General features: G+C 41.8%; 1 protein-coding gene across 3 annotated transcripts in view; it reads right to left on the reverse strand.

The window, feature by feature from the left end:
• The window catches only part of CSMD3 (CUB and Sushi multiple domains 3), a 567595-nt gene that overhangs the window by 32494 nt on the left and 516679 nt on the right, over window positions 1–18422 (reverse strand). For all 3 annotated transcript variants that reach the window (XM_088675845.1, XM_088675844.1, XM_060277658.2), the window contains 5 exons: window positions 15261–15434; window positions 12648–12830; window positions 8890–9066; window positions 3887–4066; window positions 2702–2875 (listed from right to left, as the gene is read on the reverse strand). In XM_088675845.1, coding sequence (XP_088531971.1) covers window positions 2702–2875; window positions 3887–4066; window positions 8890–9066; window positions 12648–12830; window positions 15261–15434 — 888 coding nt within the window. The remainder of the gene's footprint in view (window positions 1–2701; window positions 2876–3886; window positions 4067–8889; window positions 9067–12647; window positions 12831–15260; window positions 15435–18422) is intronic.

Genomic DNA, 18422 nt, shown 5'->3' on the forward strand with positions numbered 1-18422 from the left:
TTAATTTGGATGAGTCATTGGGTGTAATGAATTCAGTGGGACTCCGCTTTTCAGGGAAGATGCATAGGATCCGTCAGTACAGCGCTCCAAATATATACAGTGGTAACTTGGTTTGCAAACATTCTGGTTTGCATATGTTTTGGATTACAAACACATCAAACCCGGAAGTGCGTGTCCCAGTTTGCAAACTGTTTTTGGATTACAACCCATTATTATTATTATTATTATTATTATTATTATTATTATTACGAACAAAAAATTTTTGGAGGCCCCATTGGAGAAAGCGCGCCTTGGGTTACAACCTGTTTTGGTTTACAAACGGACCTCTGGAATGGATTATGGTTGTAAACCAAGGTACCCCTTTCCCTAATAGCCTCAAACTCCTGGCTGAGTCACATCATCAGCTTCCCATATGTTCCTATTAGTACTTTCCCTGGCACAATACATAGAGAGCATTTGCAATATTCTTTCGCTGGCACAATACATAGAGAGCTACATTTCTCAGGTAATCAAACCCACTGAAGTTATTATTTCTTATTTTTTTATATATATATAAAAAGGTTAGTGGTGTGTTTTTGTTTTTTTTAAAAGAAGAAAAATCTATGCATGAAGCACAGTGTAAAGAGCCAGCATACATTTGTTATTGTAATGAAATCTGAAGCAGTGCAAAATCCATCAATGTCAGCAATTTTATGATAATAAAACAAATTCTGTATAAAACAGGTAATTTAATATAATATTGAAACAAAAAGTCCAATTGTCAGAGACGCAGCCTGAAGTCTCTTCTGTACTCCTGGCAGGCCCAGTCCTTATTGATGTTAGCCAGAGTGTTGCCTGAGTAGAGCGCTGACTCATACTTGCTTCTGGTGTCACTTTTGTCATATTTCACAAGATTGTTTTACCAGTGCAAAATATGAGACGAAACACTGTCATTGATTCCTCTTCTGTGTCTATGTTCTCCTTAGAAACTGGAATACTCATGGTTTACAAAAACAAGGACCCTAAGCGGTAAAAATGTTTTTGTCTCAAGCTAATGAATGTAAAGGGACGTGGTGGCGCTGTGGGTTAAACCACAGAGCCTAGGGCTTGCCGATCAGAAGGTTTGTGGTTCGAATCCCTGCAATGGTATGATTTCCCATTGCTCGGTCCCAGCTCCTGCAGTTTGAAAGCACGTCAAAGTGCAAGTAGATAAATAGGTACCGCTACAGCGGGAAGGTAAACAGTGTTTCCGTGTGCTGCTCTGGTTCCCCAGAAGCAGCTTTGTCATGCTGGCCACATGACCTGGAAGCTGTACGCCGGCTCCCTCAGCCAATAATGCGAGATGAGAGCCATAACCCCAGAGTCGGTCACTACTGGACCTAATGGTCAGGGGTCCCTTTACCTTTATCTTTTAATGAATGTAAAACATCATTCTGATTCAGCTCTCCCTTCCACCAGGGCCAGCTTCAGGTTATAGCCCTTGGCAAAGGTCCCAATGGTGGACCACCTAGGATTCCAGAGGCCACCCCGGCAAGCTTACAGTCACTGATGGAGACACCACATAAATTTTATTCAATTACCCAATGTAGAGCATTGTCCCAGAAATGATGCAACATGAACAGTACCACTTAGTCACATAGTGGAGTCCTATATATATATATATATATATATATATATATATATATATATATATATATATATAGACATGACCAAGGTAAAAGCAGTAAAAGGGAAAAAAGTAAAAGAAATGAAACTAGAGAACCCAAGCAAACAACTTTAAAAGCAATCCTAAGTTTAGCAAGCCAGCAGAGTTACCCTATCTCAAACTCTGAGCTGGCCTGAGTCTGGTAGAGAGAAAACAAGTATTTAAAATGGAGTTTGACATTGATTGGGATGCAGGTGGTGCTGTGGTCCGAACCACTGAGCCTCTTGAGCTTGCAGATCATAAGGTCGACAATTCAAATCTGCCTGACAGCGTGAGCTCCCGTTGCTTTATCCCAGCTCCTGCCAACCTAGCAGTTTGAAAGCATACCAGTGCAAGTAGATAAGTAGGTACTACTGCAGCGGGAAGGTAAATGGTGTTTCCATGTGCTCTGGCACTCTTCTCGGTGTTCCGTGCACCAGAACAGTTTAGTCATGCTGGCCACAGGACATGGAAAGTTGTCCATGGACAAATGCCAGCTCCCTCGACCTGAAAGCAGAGATGAGTGCCGCACCCCATAGTCAAATTCAACTGGGCTTAACTGTCCAAGGGTCCTTTACCTCTTACCTTTACCCCACTCTTTGGGCCAGTACAAGTCCCACTGTGTTGCCAAATCACATGACTCAGCTGAAAGAGGTTGAAATAGGTGGGTATCTTGCTCTCTCCCCAGAATAACCTCTTTTTGCTGCTGTAAAATTCTGCCAGTTTACATTTCAGTGGTTGAGTCAGCACAGCCCCAGCTCAGCCCATGAGCCTGTAACACATTGTGGATCTGGGATGGGGAACCACTGTTCCTCCAGATGGTGCTGGACTCTAATTCTGATCAGTTTCAGTCACCACAGTCAAAGGTCAGAGGTCAAGGAGGTTGCAGTTCGACATCTGGAGGGCTGGAAGGTCCCCATCCCTTATCTATGCACCTACCTTCTGGCACATTATCAAAATGTGTTATTTTAAAGAAAGTTTTTTTTTCTAATTGACATAACTCTCAGAATGAAATGCAATAATTAAACAGCTACTTACGTAAGCACTGAGGTACTTCTCCACTCCATGTTCCATTCCCAACACAGGTCAAAACAGCTGGAAAAGATAGTTCGTAGCCAGGAGAGCAGACATAGCTAATACTAAATCCCCAGTCAAAATTTGTCCCTTCTTGCCTTCCATTAGAAATCTGGGGTGGAGTTGGACAGGTAACAGCTGTAAAAAACATTTAGAGTCATTAGGCACAGCATCTGCAAATGTCCCCAGTGTCTGTAGTTAGTAGGAGAACCATATGTGCCAATTTAACATTTTTGGAGCGCAAAATAATTTTTTGGAGTTGTTTCACTACTGGAATAACCACATTTCCTTGCAAGTTATTTCATGAAACACCTTGCTTTCTTATAATTTAATATATGTGATGCTGAGTGCTGAATCTTGACAACAAAAGGTAACTTGGAAAGGTGTTAAAGAAACAAAATTAAGGATTTGTCACACGCACATACAAAACTCCATACATTTGAATTTGCTGCATAACTCAGTGCTGCATTTCTTAAACCTCTTCTTAGCTTTCTTTCTTTAAAAGGAAATGACCTTTCAATATTATTAATTGTTTTTAGCTACCATGCCAGTAGAAGCTTAAGGTAAGTTAACTTAAGGGAGTTCACGGAAGGAAAGTGCCCCATGCAGTATCCTAATCATCAATAAGCCTCTTTGGAGGATAAGGGTGTCCTCCTGAACAATGTTGGTGTGGAGGGAGAAGGGGGAGCTGCTGCAAATTGGGTGGACTTTCACCTTAATTTGGGTGATTCTGCCCACCTTCAATGTGTCATCAAACTTTGGAGAGGCATTTTTGGGTAGCTGATGTAATCAAGTGCTTTGCCAATAAAGAACTAAACTTCCTTGTTGGATCAGAGCTAGATGTGCTCAGGACATAGAAATGGGTCCAGAAACTGCTGGAAAGTGGCCCGTCCTGTAGCTTCCGAAACACTTAGACCCCATTGGAAACTATAACTCCAGTCCTGATTCCAACTGTCTCAAAATCCATCTCATGCCTACTCACCAGCAATGGATATTTTTTTTGTACTTTGGGTTGATGCCTGAGACTGCAGAAAGGAGGAGATTGTGCAGATCTCAGGACACAGCTGATTAACTGAACAGGTATGCTGTACCAAAACGAACCATTAGAGAGAATTGCACAAGAAAAGTTCTGCAAATAAAAAATGATACCTTTACATGCTGGGAGCATTCCACTCCATGTGCCATTAGTGGTGCAAGTACGAATCTGGGAACTGTTGGATTCCATGGTGTACCCAGGCTGGCACATATAGGTAATGTTTTGTCCAACAACGTGATCATCACCGTATCTCAGTCCATTGGCTGGTATACCTGGATCCCCACAACTGATTACTGTGAGAAAATGAGTTAAAGAACAGATAATAAAGGGGCAAGGAATGCAGATGGAAATATTTCTTTTTGGAGGGCGGTGGAACGGTAAAATCAATCATTTATTAAGGGGAGGAGGAGGAGGAGGAGGAGGAGAGTTTGGTTTTGATATCCTGCTTTATCACTACCCGAAGGAGTCTCAAAGCAGCTAACATTCTCCTTTCCCTTCCTCTCCCACAACAAACACTCTGTGAGATGAGTGAGGCTGAGAGACTACAGAGAAGTGTGACTAGCCCAAGGTCACCCAGCAGCTGCATGTGGAGGAGCGGAGACGCGAACCCAGTTCCCCAGATTACAAGACTACCACTCTTAACCACTACACCACACTGGCTCTCCAAACAATCCAAACCCAAAAATCTGCTGGGGGTTAGGATCTGATGGATCCCTGGTTCAGCTGGCTGGTTCCTGGTGCATCTGGGCTATACTGACACAAGACCCACATTCCAGCTCAGTTGGCGATATGCCAGTAAAACCTCCTCATCCTGCCAGAGATAGGACACAGCCAATTGAGCAAAGAGTGGTGGAGCTTACGGTGATGTAAGTATCCCCCCAAAAAATCAGCATTCCAGGGGAGTTGTAGAGGGACTGGGAAGGGAGACTTGCGCTGGATTCTAACCCAATTCAGCTCACTCACATGACCTGGCAACCTGGTGGAATTTATGTTGGCAAAAATAATAGTGCCAGTATGGTCCTCGTACCTACGGGACCGCTGCTCCTGGTATGTCCCGCGGAGAACCTTAAGGTCCATAAATAACAACACTTTGGAAGTCCCGAGCCCCAAGGAAGTCAGATCGGCCTCAACCAGGGCTAGGGCCTTTTCAGCTCTGGCCCTGGCCTGGTGGAAAGCCCTACCGTAGGAGATCAGGGCCCTGCGGGATTTGACATCTTTCTGTAGGGCCTGCAAGATGGAGCTGTTCCGTTTGGCCTTTGTGCTGGACTCAGTCTAACCCCCCCCCCTCATTTTTGTATTTTTTTGATGGAATCCTTTATATGGGATTTTTATATAAACTTTCCCTTTTGCTGGCCCATGTAGGACACGCATTGATAGTTGGTCCCGGTGAATATTTGATGTTTTCTCCCCTTATGGCTTTGATCTATAGGCTACTACTAAAACAACTCTGTATAAATTTATTGTTCTAGCTAAAGGCCATGACAAACCCGCAGAAACAGTACCAGGCGAGTACTCCCCAGTACTGGGAGTGGCTGCCAGGACCAGTGAGAAGTGAGATTACAGGGAACCAGACAGAGGGCCTTCTCGGTAGTGGCACCTGCCCTGTGGAACTCCCTCCCAGCAGATGTCAAGGCAATAAGCAACTATTTTAGTTTTAGAAGACAAACGAAGGCGGCCCTGTTTAGGGAAGTTTTTAATGTTTGATGCTGTATTGTTTTTAATATTCGGTTGGAAGCCGCCCAGAGTGGCTGGGGAAACCCAGCCAGATGGGCGGGGTATAAATAATAAATTATAATTATTATTTATTATTATTATTATTACCAATAAAACAATACAGATCATACATCCATAATATGAGCCAACATCCAGGAGGTTGCTAGAGACATCGACAAACTCAAATATAGCTTAGTTGAACCTCTCAATCACCAAAACAATTTATAGTGATTTTATCTAACTCCTTATTCCTGATTCCGCCCCCCCCCACACCTGAGATTGACCACAAATGAGATTGTCTCCCACCTGAGATTGACCACAAATGCAAAGTCTGCCTGCGTACATGACATTGTTGTATCAGCCATCCAAGACTGCAGTGGTCATCACTTGGAAAAGCAGCTCAATGAAAGCATTTCTTAAGGAAGCCGTGAGAGTTTGGTCAGATAACTAGCTCTAAAATGCTCTGTTCTCAAGAGTGGATACCAAAGGGGAAATTGAGTGTTTCTAATTAGTTGCAGGTCCCTTTTGGATTCTATCCAGAAGAGCCAATCCCTTATTCAAGGTCAAAGCAGAGCTCAGTTCTGGAAAATAGTAATAGTCTAAAACATATTGACAAGCTGCTTTCCAGAGTTGTTTTTCACCCAATTCCATATACCACAGAGCAAGAAAACGCTCAATAGGAATAGTAGCAATTTAAAAAAATATACTTTAACTGAGCACAGTCTGTGCTTGCCTTAATTGTTGGCCACCTGGATTCTGTACGAATAATTGATGCTGATAATCCTAATGGTAGAGAGTACAGCTTCTGAAAAAAATTATTCTGCAGAATTTCTAAAATTTTAATGGAGTTCAAATCAGAACTCCAGATTTCAACGCCATAGAATATTTGAGTAAGCAATTTACTATCAAATATCTTTAGGACAGTTTCAGTTAGCAGCTCACCCTCACTATGAAAGAAATATTATAAAGATATCAGGTGGTATAATGGATCCCATCAATGCATGGATCTCTTGCTTTGCAACAGAACTCTCTGTCCTTCCTGCTTGTGTGTGTGCCCCCCCCCCAATTTCTTTATTTATTTCAACAATTTAAATACCACTCAGCTGCAATTATCTCTATGTGGGGCACAAGAAATACTATACCAAAAAAGAGAGATAAAAAAAAGTTAAAACTATAAAATGAGATTCATTTAAAATGCTGCTGGAATAATAATAATAACAACAGTATTCAGTATGCAATTGGAAGGTCCATAAATCTGTCCTAGGGGTTCCCCCAACCCTCCAGAACAGATCTGGGGAGAGCAAGGCAGGAGGGGTTCTCTTGTTCAACTGTAAAGTCTCGCACTGAGATGGTTGGATACTACCCACCATCTCCAGTGTTATCATATGTAAATGGTATTACGGCTCAGAAGTGAGGAGCATACAACACTATAGAAGCTCTGTTACACAGGACACATAATAACCCGGGGCGTAGCTAGCTGCTCCGGCACCTGGAGCGGTTGGGGCGGGGCGATCTGCCCACGGGATTGCCATGGTGAACCATGCGAGGGGCGATCCGCCCATGGGGATTTTGTCACCCCCCTCTGGGATGACACCCGGGGCGGCCCGCCCCCACCGACCCCCCTTCCTACACCCCTGATAACAACACACCTTGTAATTCATTGTTCAATGTTTCAAATCCAAGCTAGGTTTTTGCTTGCCCTTCAAAAAGCTACAATAAAATAAGAATTAAAATCCAACTGAAATCAGTTAAATTTTAAGGCAGCCTATCTGGAAAGAAAGTTTTTGGGTTGACATGAATTTGGTGGCTGGAGCATGACTAGTAACTGCCCCCCCGCCGTAACTGTTTTTTTTTTGTTTGTTTGTTTCCTAGCTGCAGTAAAGAGCTAGTCATGGCATATCCTATTTCTAGCTCACTTCATTTTCCAACTCTTGCTGCATACAGTTTTCTTTGCAGTGCTGTCCCTAGAGGCTTCTATTGGCTGAAGTTCAACTTCAGGATGCTGCTAGAGACATCTGATAATAGATTTAAAAATATTTCCATTGCACCTAGACCTTGAGAACAATACGTCAAAAATGCAGAAAAAGCAAATAGTCTTCCAAACATCGAATTTCCAGATTTCGTATTAAATAACATGTATAATGCATATTATTACTACTACTTGTGGTAGTGTTTTGGTATATTTCAATGTTAAGACATATTTTTGTTGATGTTGTTCTTCAATATTTTATTAATTTATATATTATTAATACTGTTTTTTCTGTGGATGATATGACCATGATGGTCAAAACAGCAACAATGAACTAAACATATTAAAGAATATGATTTTGCCAAGAGGTGTTACTGGGTTACATAAATTGTTAAAATAAATCTTGAAGACAGCCCTTTACAACACTTATCAGGCAAATTGAATAAGATGGCAGCTAAAATTTGTCAGCAGGCTTTTGCATATTTCTCCTAGTACACACATATTTACATGTGATTTTGTATACACACATACTTTTTTTGCACAGAAATTTGTACGTTATTTTCTCCCATTTACAGATTCATATGCATACTTTAGTACAGTATAGGCATTTTTGTGCATGGTACTTGGCTGGAGAGGTGCATTGCAAAGTTCAGAGAAGTGTGAATTTTGAAGGATGCCTATGCTTGGTTCACATATTCTTTGAGAAAGCGGGCCTTTAAATGCACCCTGAATTAAATTGGGGGCCCCATCTCTAACTATAGCAACACTGTTTTGCATGGGGGCAGCTTCAAAGGTCTGCACTCTTGAAAAGCCCAAACATTGCAGAGAAGGAACAATTTACCTTCCAGGGATGCAGCAGTTATGGTCCACCACAGCCCCTTGAGAGACGGGGTGGGGGGTGGGGACCATAGCTGCCAAGTTATCCCTTTTTTAAGGGATTTTGCCTTATGCTGAATAGGCTTCCTCGCGAGAAAAGGGAAAACTTGGCAGCTATGGTGGGGACTCAGCACGCCACTGGGGACAATGGGATACCCCCCCAAATTTATATTCAAACTGGCCTATGGCGGACAGGGTGTGGGACGTTGCTTCTGGGCAGACCTGAGGAACCAAGGCTTCACTCTGGTCCACCACCGGGGTATTTAAGCTGACTGCAGCAGCTGCCAATAGCTCAGTCGGGCAGCTGAATATTGGACAGAGAGGAGCGGTGAATAGTAGCCAGAAGCAGAGAACCATGCAAGACAAGTAGAACCCAGCTGGAGAAGAGGACCCAGAAGTGGAGAGCAGCATGGATGGAACCAGTGCCAGCAGAGGAAACAGCACAATTTGAAAAGCCTATATTTTGCAGAGAACCCTCTTGCCCAATCTACCACCACCCCGTTGTGGCTTAGTTCATTAGAAACTTGCAACATCTTAAATAATAAAAAGGATACTTACTTGTGCAATTTGGCAAGGAGCCAGACCATGTTCCATTCGCTGTGCACTGTCTTACGGAAGGTCCAGACAATATATAGCCTTCCATGCAGGAATAAATTACAGAACTAGAGAACGTTGTGCCATCTATTCGAAACACCTTCCCATTAGCTGTTGTCCCAGGATTACCACATTGGACAGCTAGAAATTCAAATGTGGGGAATGCAGGAATAAGGTACAAGATGGCAACAACAACAATCACTGAAGATCTACACCAGGCATCCCCAAACTTCAGCCCTCCAGATGTTTTGGACTACAATTCCCATCATCCCTGACCACTGGTCCTGTTAGCTAGGGATCATGGGAGTTGTACGCCAAAATATCTGGAGGACTGCAGTTTGGGGATGCCTGATCTACACATTGTTCCAAATAATCAAATCAATCAATGAGTAATTAGAATAAACTGAACATAATTCAGTGTATACCCCCTGGCAATTAATCACCCTAGTCTTGCCTAGATATCCTTTATTGCACTCTCAAACCTTCGTAGGTTTCACTTGAGGAGGAACCGCTTCATCTGTATTGATATTAGTTTTATATGGAACCTGCTGGCAACATCCCAACATGCAAACTTCTTCTGCTGTGGGATTTCACACATCTAACCAGGACTCTTTGACCTCCTTAGCAATTCCACGTTTCACCCGAGGAAGAGCTACCCCTTCACAAAATGCTGACACTTAAGCTTCAGATGAAATGTTGGTGAGAAGTGAATGTTGGAGCACCAAAGGTTAGGTTTCATGCAGGCCTAAGGTTTCATCCCCCCCCCCGTTATTGTCAAGTAGGAAAGTTAATGGCTGAAGCCCCAGCGAGCTCCTGCTAATAAATGTAGACAACACTGAGCTACAGGGGTCAGTGATATAGCATGATATAAGGTAGATTCTTATCTTTCTAAGGGAACCATGCTATAATTATTTATTTGTGTAGCATGTTGAAAAAACCAAATATTTGAATTTTTATTAGTTTTATCATTGTATCCAATTTTGCCATAGAATGTGTTCTCTGATATTTTGCAGCTCCTGAGAAAAATACTACTCTCGATGGTAATAACTCGACACTGTAGCCTCTGGCCACAACAAAAGGCTATGAAAGATTAGGATGCATTATACTAAAGGATACCTACTTTCCAATGCTCCTCTCCTGCAAATAATTCTATTTAAATGTAATTAACCCACTCACGTTATTCAGTTTTGATCAATGTTATTGGGGGAAAGGAAGATCTCTTTCTTTTCTCTTTGCTTTTGTTGATAGAATTATTTTATTTTTTGACATCACAGCCGTCTTGAAAGTTCAATGCACAACATAAAATTTATGTCATGAAAAAGCAGGTCTCTTCTAATTTGTTTGCTTCATGGCATTTCAGTATTTTCAAATCATTTGAAGTGATCTAAGGTTATTGTCTTTTGTTTCTGCTAATGTTAACCTACAGCCCAGATGTAAATCAATATTGTATAGACAGTCCATTCGTGTGATGATGTTACTGTTGCAAACTAAAACCGTTAACTCTGACACTGTTTTTCAACTCAATTTTGCAATCACATCTAGGTATAGGCAACCCTTTATTACTCTTGTCCTTAAGATTTCCATTGCTTTATGTGCCTATGCAGCAACCTAGAATGACAGAACAATACTATTTTCTTGTGTTATTATTTCAGATGACATAAAAATAATGCATGGTATGAATAAAGTGGATAATTTTTTTCCTCTTCCCTTTCTCATAATATTAGGGTTGTCATACGTCCGGAATTTCCCAGACACAGCCTGTATTCAGCCCTTGTAAACAGCGTCCAGGCGAAATTTGCTGAAATGTCCGGGAAAATTCAGATGTCTGGCAGCCCATGTCAGTAGTGTAGATTTTGGGGAATTTAATATAAAATAGCTTTTGTTGTTGAGATTTACACTTTTTGAAATATGGTAACCCTACATAACATTAGAACTCAGGGATATATCCAATGAGCAAAATGTGGGAAGGCAAATGAAACTAAACTATGGAATTTGCTCCCTCAAGATGTAGTGATGGCTATATACGTTTCCGAGCACAGTTCAAAGTGTTGGTGCTGACCTTTAAAGCCCTAAATGGCCTCGGTCCAGTATACCTGAAGGAGCGTCTCCACCCCCATCGTTCTGCCCGGACACTGAGGTCCAGCGCCAAGGGCCTTTTGGCGGTCCCCTCACTACAAGAAGCCAAGTTGCAGGGAACCAGGCAGAGGGCCTTCTCGGTAGTGGCGCCCGCCCTGTGGAACACCCTCCCATCAGATGTCAAAGAGGAAAACAGATACCAGATTTTTAGAAGACATCTGAAGGCAGCCCTGTTTAGGGAGGCTTTTTAATGTTTAATAGATTATTTTATTTCATTTTTCTGTTGGAACAGGGCCGTCTCAAGCATGTCGGGCGCCTGGCGCCGTGGTGTGGAGATCGCTCTGGCGCCCCCGCCCTGGTGGACGGGCGCAACACAGCTTCCGCATGGCTTTGCCGCGTGGCACCCCCCTGCCGGCCTGGTGCCCTGTTGCCCCGTGCCACCCAGCCTACCTCTAGAGCCGGCCCTGTGTTGGAAGCCACCCAGAGTGGCTGGGGAAACCCAGCCAGATGGGCGGGGTATAAATAATAAATTATTATTATTATTATTATTATTATTATTATTATTATTATTATTATTATTTTATGCCTTTAAAAGAGGACTAGACAAATTCATGGAGAATAAGGCTACCGAGGACCACTAGAAACCACAGATTTGTTCTACTGCCACTGCCAGAGGCAGTGTGCTTTTGTACAGCAGCTGGGAATCAAAAGAGGATAAAGAGCTGCTGCACTCAGGTCAAACTTGCAGGCCTGCCATAAGCATCCAGTTGGCCTCTGTGATAATAAGATTCTGGACTGGATGAGCCACTGGCTTGACCCAGCAGGTTCTTGTTATGTTCATGAGGTGCAATGTTCATATGATGCTGCTCAGATCTGCAAGTCCTGTCCTTCAGCACTTGGTAGGAGTGTACATCAGATTCTGATCCTTCTTGCACTGAAGGGGGCTACTTCAGACAAATTCAGAGCTTGTCAGCTCAACATAATCTTCCCAAAGCACCCTGAAGCAAACTGATTTACAAGGGGAAAGCTGGCAGGAGCTCAGGCGAATCTGGCTCAAGATATATCAGCCCTCAGGGATCAGGGTGAAAGTGCTTGAGATGGCCCAAGTAGGGCAAGGGTAGAGCGAGGCAGGGATATTACCCTGAATAATAATGAGTGAATATTGTTCTATACCACCCTTCATTCAAGGACCACAGGGAGGTTTACAGTAGAAAAACATTAAAATACATAACATAGTGACAAACAAAAATCATTACTACCCCCCTCAATGGTTTATAAGGTCATGATTTATTTCATTAATGAAAGGCTTGGAAGAAGTGGAATGTTTTTTTTTTTAATCTGGAACCTAAAGTTATGTAATGAAGGCATCAGATGAGCCTCTTTGGGGACAGCATTCCACAAATTAATTAAAAGTATCTGGGCTTATTTAAAACAAAATGATCACTTAAGCTCTTTAACTTTCAAGCACTGTTGTGCTGAGCACTTCTTTTTACTAATACTGTGTTGTATTATATTCCAATCATAAATGAGTTTGACCAAACTGCGGGAGGCAGTGCAAGACAGGAGTGCCTGGCGTGCTATGGTCCATGGGGTCATGAAGAGTCAGACACGACTAAATGACTAAACAACAACAAAATGAGATTTACCTTTACATTCTGGTTGCTTTCCTGTCCAACTTCCATTTGCCATACATGTTCTTTCCACCGATCCATGAAGGGTGTATCCAAGCTCACAAGAGAATTGCACAATACTTTTAATTCTAAAGTTGGTTTGTTCTCTAGAACCGTGACCTGGGATTCCAGGATCACCACAGGATCCTGCATTGTCACCTAGAATTTGTGGTACAGAGATTATTTCAGAGGGAATACACAAAAAAGGTGATGCATTACACTGCTGCTGCTGTTTTCATAACTGAAATGGATGAAAAAAAAATCTTAAGTACATAAGTATCCAAGTGGCATAACAATTGAAGGCAATTTATAATCGATGCAAATATCAAAATACAGTTCACTCACATCTTACATGGGAGCTACGTTCCAGGAATGGTGTGTAAAGCCATAATCATGTATAGTCAAAACTATTACCAGAACTGTTCCCGCAAAAGCAATATTACCTTCCAAAGCCTTACTCCCTCCCCAACCCTAAGAAGGCAAACAGCTTAAAAGCATTCTCTTTTTTTGCACTTGGAAAACACAGTGTGGAAAGAGCTTTTAAGCTCTCTGCTTTCTGCGCATTTAATTTGTGCTATTTCAATGGCTGGCTGCCAAGTGCGTAAAGTTGAAATCATGCACGTTAAATGTACATAGGTTGTACATATACAGAGTCATCTGTATACTGAAACAGTATGCAGAACCTGTACCCATTTAATGTGTTGTGATTTTATTCAGGGATTATTGACAGCACATAATCGAGTTTGATAGAAATTTCAAGTGATTCATGGCCAATAATTTGCAGGACAGTCACTGTTCATCAATTTGCGATACATTAACATGCATCACTCAAGTAAGGTATGCTATGCAATAGTCTTAAAAGGAAGAGTAAAGTGAAAGTTATCGAGGTGCTTCAGTCAGGTGATACATTAAAAATATAATATAGTAAAGTGGAGAAATGGCTTTCTAAGCTCCAGTGAGATTCTGAGCATGAAGATCTTGCAAACACTCATACAAACCAAGAAAGAAAAAAATATTGTCAGCAAATATTCACGCACTTGTCAACATTTTCAGTGGTGCAGCAAAGGGTGCACTTCAGAGCTGAAGTCCAGGCCCCACAGCCAATGTAGTCCCCCAAATGACCATCAAGAGAGGCAGGTTGCTGGTCATCAAAGGAACAAAGGGTTCATTGCTGATATTTTCACCATATCAAAGGGATCAACAGTTTCATGTCTGCACTGGGTCAGGGTGAACCACCTCTTTGCTACTATTACTATTACTATTACTGATCTTCCCAAACAACTGAGCAACTGCTCAGAATGCGAATAGGAGAAGGTGGGATTTATATAGTAATGGTGTCCACATTGACGCTATGGCAGCAGGAAAAATGGCTCGGTTACAGACCCAAAGGAGGCCTCCACGTAGTGGTCAGAAGGGTTATTGCCTGCCATGGAATCTCTGAAGTGATAATCATTTTACATTGCAAAACGTCTTCCTGATAGTGATTTTTAATGAACAGAATTGTGTCTTTTTACAGCTATGCTGTAGATCAAAGTGCATAAAGGGAATATTTTGAAAGGACAACATAGGACTCTTGCTTTTCAGGGACAGATATCCTATTATTTTGTTCATAAAGCAGTAACTTGAATTTAATGCGCAAAACACTCCCATCAAAATTTAATTATGAGTTTGAAATTCAGAAATTTTGATCAGGCAGAACATCAATTAAATTTAATATTCCTTGAGTTTGGAAAATTAGTGGATCAAAATTAGAGGATCAAGGCAGCATTTTGGAAGCATTTTTTTAGTGAAGTGGCATGTCCAAATGAGCACATATGAGTCTGTCAAAATATGCTGAGTTCTAGTAGCTACTTTACAAGATTGGATTCTCAGGAATCTGGTGGGATGGTTGCTTGAGTGTCTTTGATGTTTCCTGCACCAAGTCTTTCCTATTCTGGATGCCACCAGATTCTTGCTCCTGACATTGGGAGTCTGAGTTCTAAGCCATGGCAGGGGCCCTCATGACTATACTACTTTTGTGCCCTGCTCCACACATTGAGACACACTGCCCCTCTCTGCAGACCATCACAGTTCTCTACATTAGTCTTTGCCAACCCGGTGCCCTCCATCTAATTTGGACTATCACTCCCAGCCATTTCAGCCAGCATGCCCAATGTTCTTGTCAACATTGCTCTATTAAGTATTAGTGGCAACCATCCCCTTATGTAAAAAGTAAAGCAAGTCGTTTAAACTTGTCACCATATTAGTCAAAAGCAAATCAAGAGAAAGAAACAGTGATGTAGAAACACTTGATATGGAATTCAACACCCTTCTCAGTAATAGAATATAATTATTCATCACCAACTGGTCAACTGTCTTATTTCACTGACCATTTATTCTTGATGTTAAAGATAATTAGAAACTTGCCATCTCTCCTCTCAGTATTCATTATATTCATATGGTGGAACTTAGCTTTGGCTGCAGCTATATCTTGTGACTGACATTTGGCTTTGATTTTCAATTTCCTAAAAGGCAAACAAGTTCCAGCCAAAACTAATACAAGCATAGAATTGGTTGCAAAAGCACATTCACATACTTCAAAAGTGGTACCTGAGCAATGAGGCATAGATCCACTCCAATGTCCATTTAATTGACATGTCCGAGATGACTGGCCTATTAGTGACCGTCTTCCTGTACAAGAGTACCGAACAGTAGATCCAAATGTGTATTTCTCTCCAGATAGGATCGCATTTGGGGGAATGCCAGGATGCCCACAGTCAATCACTATGATGCATAAATATTGGAGATAAAAATTACGTTATAATCACCAATCTATGCAGTTCCATTTGCCTTCAGCAGCATTACTATATCTTGCAAGTTTGGGGCCATCGTACAGCAAGATCCACGAGGATGAGCAGCTTAGAATCTCTGGCTCAGTTACCTGATTCCTGGCCCACCCAAGCTCAGCAGGCATTAAGTCCCTAACGTGTTCAGCTTAGGATACAACAATGTAATAATTTGCACATCCCAGTTCAGCCAGGGCTTAGTCAGCTGTGCCAAACCTGCTGTCAGTTCCCCAAAATGGGCGTTACAGAGGGATGGTAGCAGCAGAAATACTTCTCCTTGAAAAAGAGAAGGAAGTTTGCATAACATTTGTCAGTCACTATGGAATAATATGGAATGAAAGGGACGTGGGTGGCGCTGTGGTCTAAACCACTGAGCCTAGGGCTTGCCGATCAGAAGGTCAGCGGTTCGAATCCCCGTGACAGGGTGAGCTCCCGTTGCTCGGTCCCAGCTCCTGCCCACCTAGCAGTTCGAAAGCACATCAAATTGCAAGTAGATAAATAGCAGAAAGGTAAACGGTGTTTCCGTGCACTGCTCTGGTTTGCCAGAAGCGGCTTAGTCATGCTGGCCACATGACCCGGAAGCTGTTTGCGGACAAATGCCAGCTCTCTCGGCCTATAGAGCAAGATGAGCGCTGCAACCCCAGAGTCGTCCACGACTGGACCTAACGGTCAGGGGTACCTTTACCTTTACCTTTATCGAATAATTATGATCATCCACCAAACAAGGGCCTCTGTTCAGCAACTATCTTTTCAGAAATGTACCAAAGTCACTTCAGTGGGGTTATTCTAGAAAACTTGGGTTTGCCACCAAGTATAGATTCAACAGGGAGACACATCCAGTCCTGGCTAATGTATGATACATCCTTGCAAACACATGCCGGTCTCATTTGCATGTTACATCTTTAGTTGTACATTTGAATAAAACAAAAATGGACAATAAGGTTAGAATTGGCTCTAGGACTTTTCAACATGTTTCCTTCAAAACAGAGTTTCTAATTTAGAAAAGGAAACCCAAAGGAAATCAGAATTTTCCAACCTAGATTCCACCAATGTGTAGTTTTGTTTGCAATCTGCTATCAACCTCTGGATGCAACCATGCAGAAAATGTAAAACAGATTTAAAGGAACATAATATAAAGGCAAGAAAGCAGTTTCCTGCATGTCATGCTGATTGATTATTTCTTTTCTTGGCTCTTAAATGCACCTGAATCCAATTCTGCTGGAGACGGAATATTGTATATTTTGCAAAAGTGAGCAGGAATGGAAGAAACCTAGCTGTGCGTGGAAGAAATGCATTGTAAAACTGGGCAGCGCTGCTTTTTTTTCTTTTTCTTTAGTATTCAAGGGCCTTTGGCAAAGTGCTTATATATGCATATTGTAAGTAACGAGTGAGCCCTACAAAACTAATGACAATGCTTAACTGTTTAGGCCAACAGGCACCTATTCAACGAGAACAAAAGAAATAAGAGTACAGATCCCTTACTCCATTGTGTAGAACATTATCCACACTGATAATGGATGCCTTGGAAAAGAAATTGCTTCCTCCATCCGCCCGCCCACCCACCCATAGTACTGAAAAGGAGCAAAAAAGGTTGTCAAGATAAGCTAGGAGACACAATTTTAAAGCAATATTTAATTGAATTTGGCTTTGTATGTCAGGCTACAAGCTTTTCGCAGATTATCAGTAATATACAAGAGAAATTTTTGCTGCCAGAAAGTAAGGGGGGGCTACTGAAAGAGAGGGGCCATTAAATGTAGACCACTAGCACACTTAAGGAAAACGTAAAACTTTGCCCTGGGGCAAATACATTCTTCCGAATACATTATATATGAATATGTTATAAGAATTTGAATGCTACAGCTTGTAATTAAGTATATAGTAAAAGCAAAAGTCACTGAGCTGTTTGATGTCCCCACTAACTTCTATCTAAATCTCTATTCTCACTAGCATTTAAAGAAAAAAGCGAAAGAAAGTCTAGAGACTAATAAATTGAAATTATAATATTTGAAATAAATTGATGACGACGATACCCTTTTATTTCCATGTGGTTTTTGTTTGTTTGTTTTTGCTAATTACTTGAGGAGGACTCAATACGTAGCAGTTATAAAAGCAGCAGGAACCATTGGGCTATTGGTCCCAAAGAATGAGATATCCCCCAAAATTAAAATCACTTTTAATATAAAACCTCTTGAGTTACAATAAAACCTGTTAACAAAAAAAACGGCTTTCACATCTCATTCTGGCTTGATATATCATAGTCTGCTTCATTAGATTCATGATGTGCATTTGTATATGTACATTTGTACATGTAATTGAATATAAACAACATGCCTCCTAGCTTTAATTCCAAACTCTTGTATACTGATAGTGGGTAAAAGGAAGTTCTAGCCATTGAGGCTGCCTGAGCTTCCAGTGACAAAGATGGGTCCCAGAAGAACCCCCCAATGCCAAACGTGTACAGTGGAACCTCGGTTTGTGAACGTAATCCATTCCGGAAGACGGGTCGATTTCTGAAACATTCAGAAACTGAAAATTGAAGGTGGAAGCCTCAATACAATAGGGAAACTCAAAAGAGAAGCTGCGTGGCATGTTCGGCTTCCAAAAATTGTTTGAAAACTGAAGCAGTTACTTTTGGGTTTTCAACATTCGAAAGCCAAAACGTTTGTCAACAGAGACATTTTTGACAACTGAGGTTCCACTGTACTTTAAGAGGAAATGTAACCTTATCTAGAGCAGGCATCTGGACAGTTTCCTGGCACAGGAAATGCCAATCCAGAGTGCCTCTTCTCAGGGTTCAAGCACAGTTTATTGACCTATGCACCAACCCAATGGTCCATATCACACACAGCCTCTCCTGACTCAGATGTTATGAAGAAGTAAGGCTATGTGTCCAGGGGGCATAGGAAGGGGGTGCGAGGGGTGCGGT

This window comes from Zootoca vivipara, chromosome 8 (assembly GCF_965207765.1).
Source record: "Zootoca vivipara chromosome 8, rZooViv2.hap1.1, whole genome shotgun sequence".
Taxonomy (NCBI): Eukaryota; Metazoa; Chordata; class Lepidosauria; order Squamata; family Lacertidae; genus Zootoca; species Zootoca vivipara.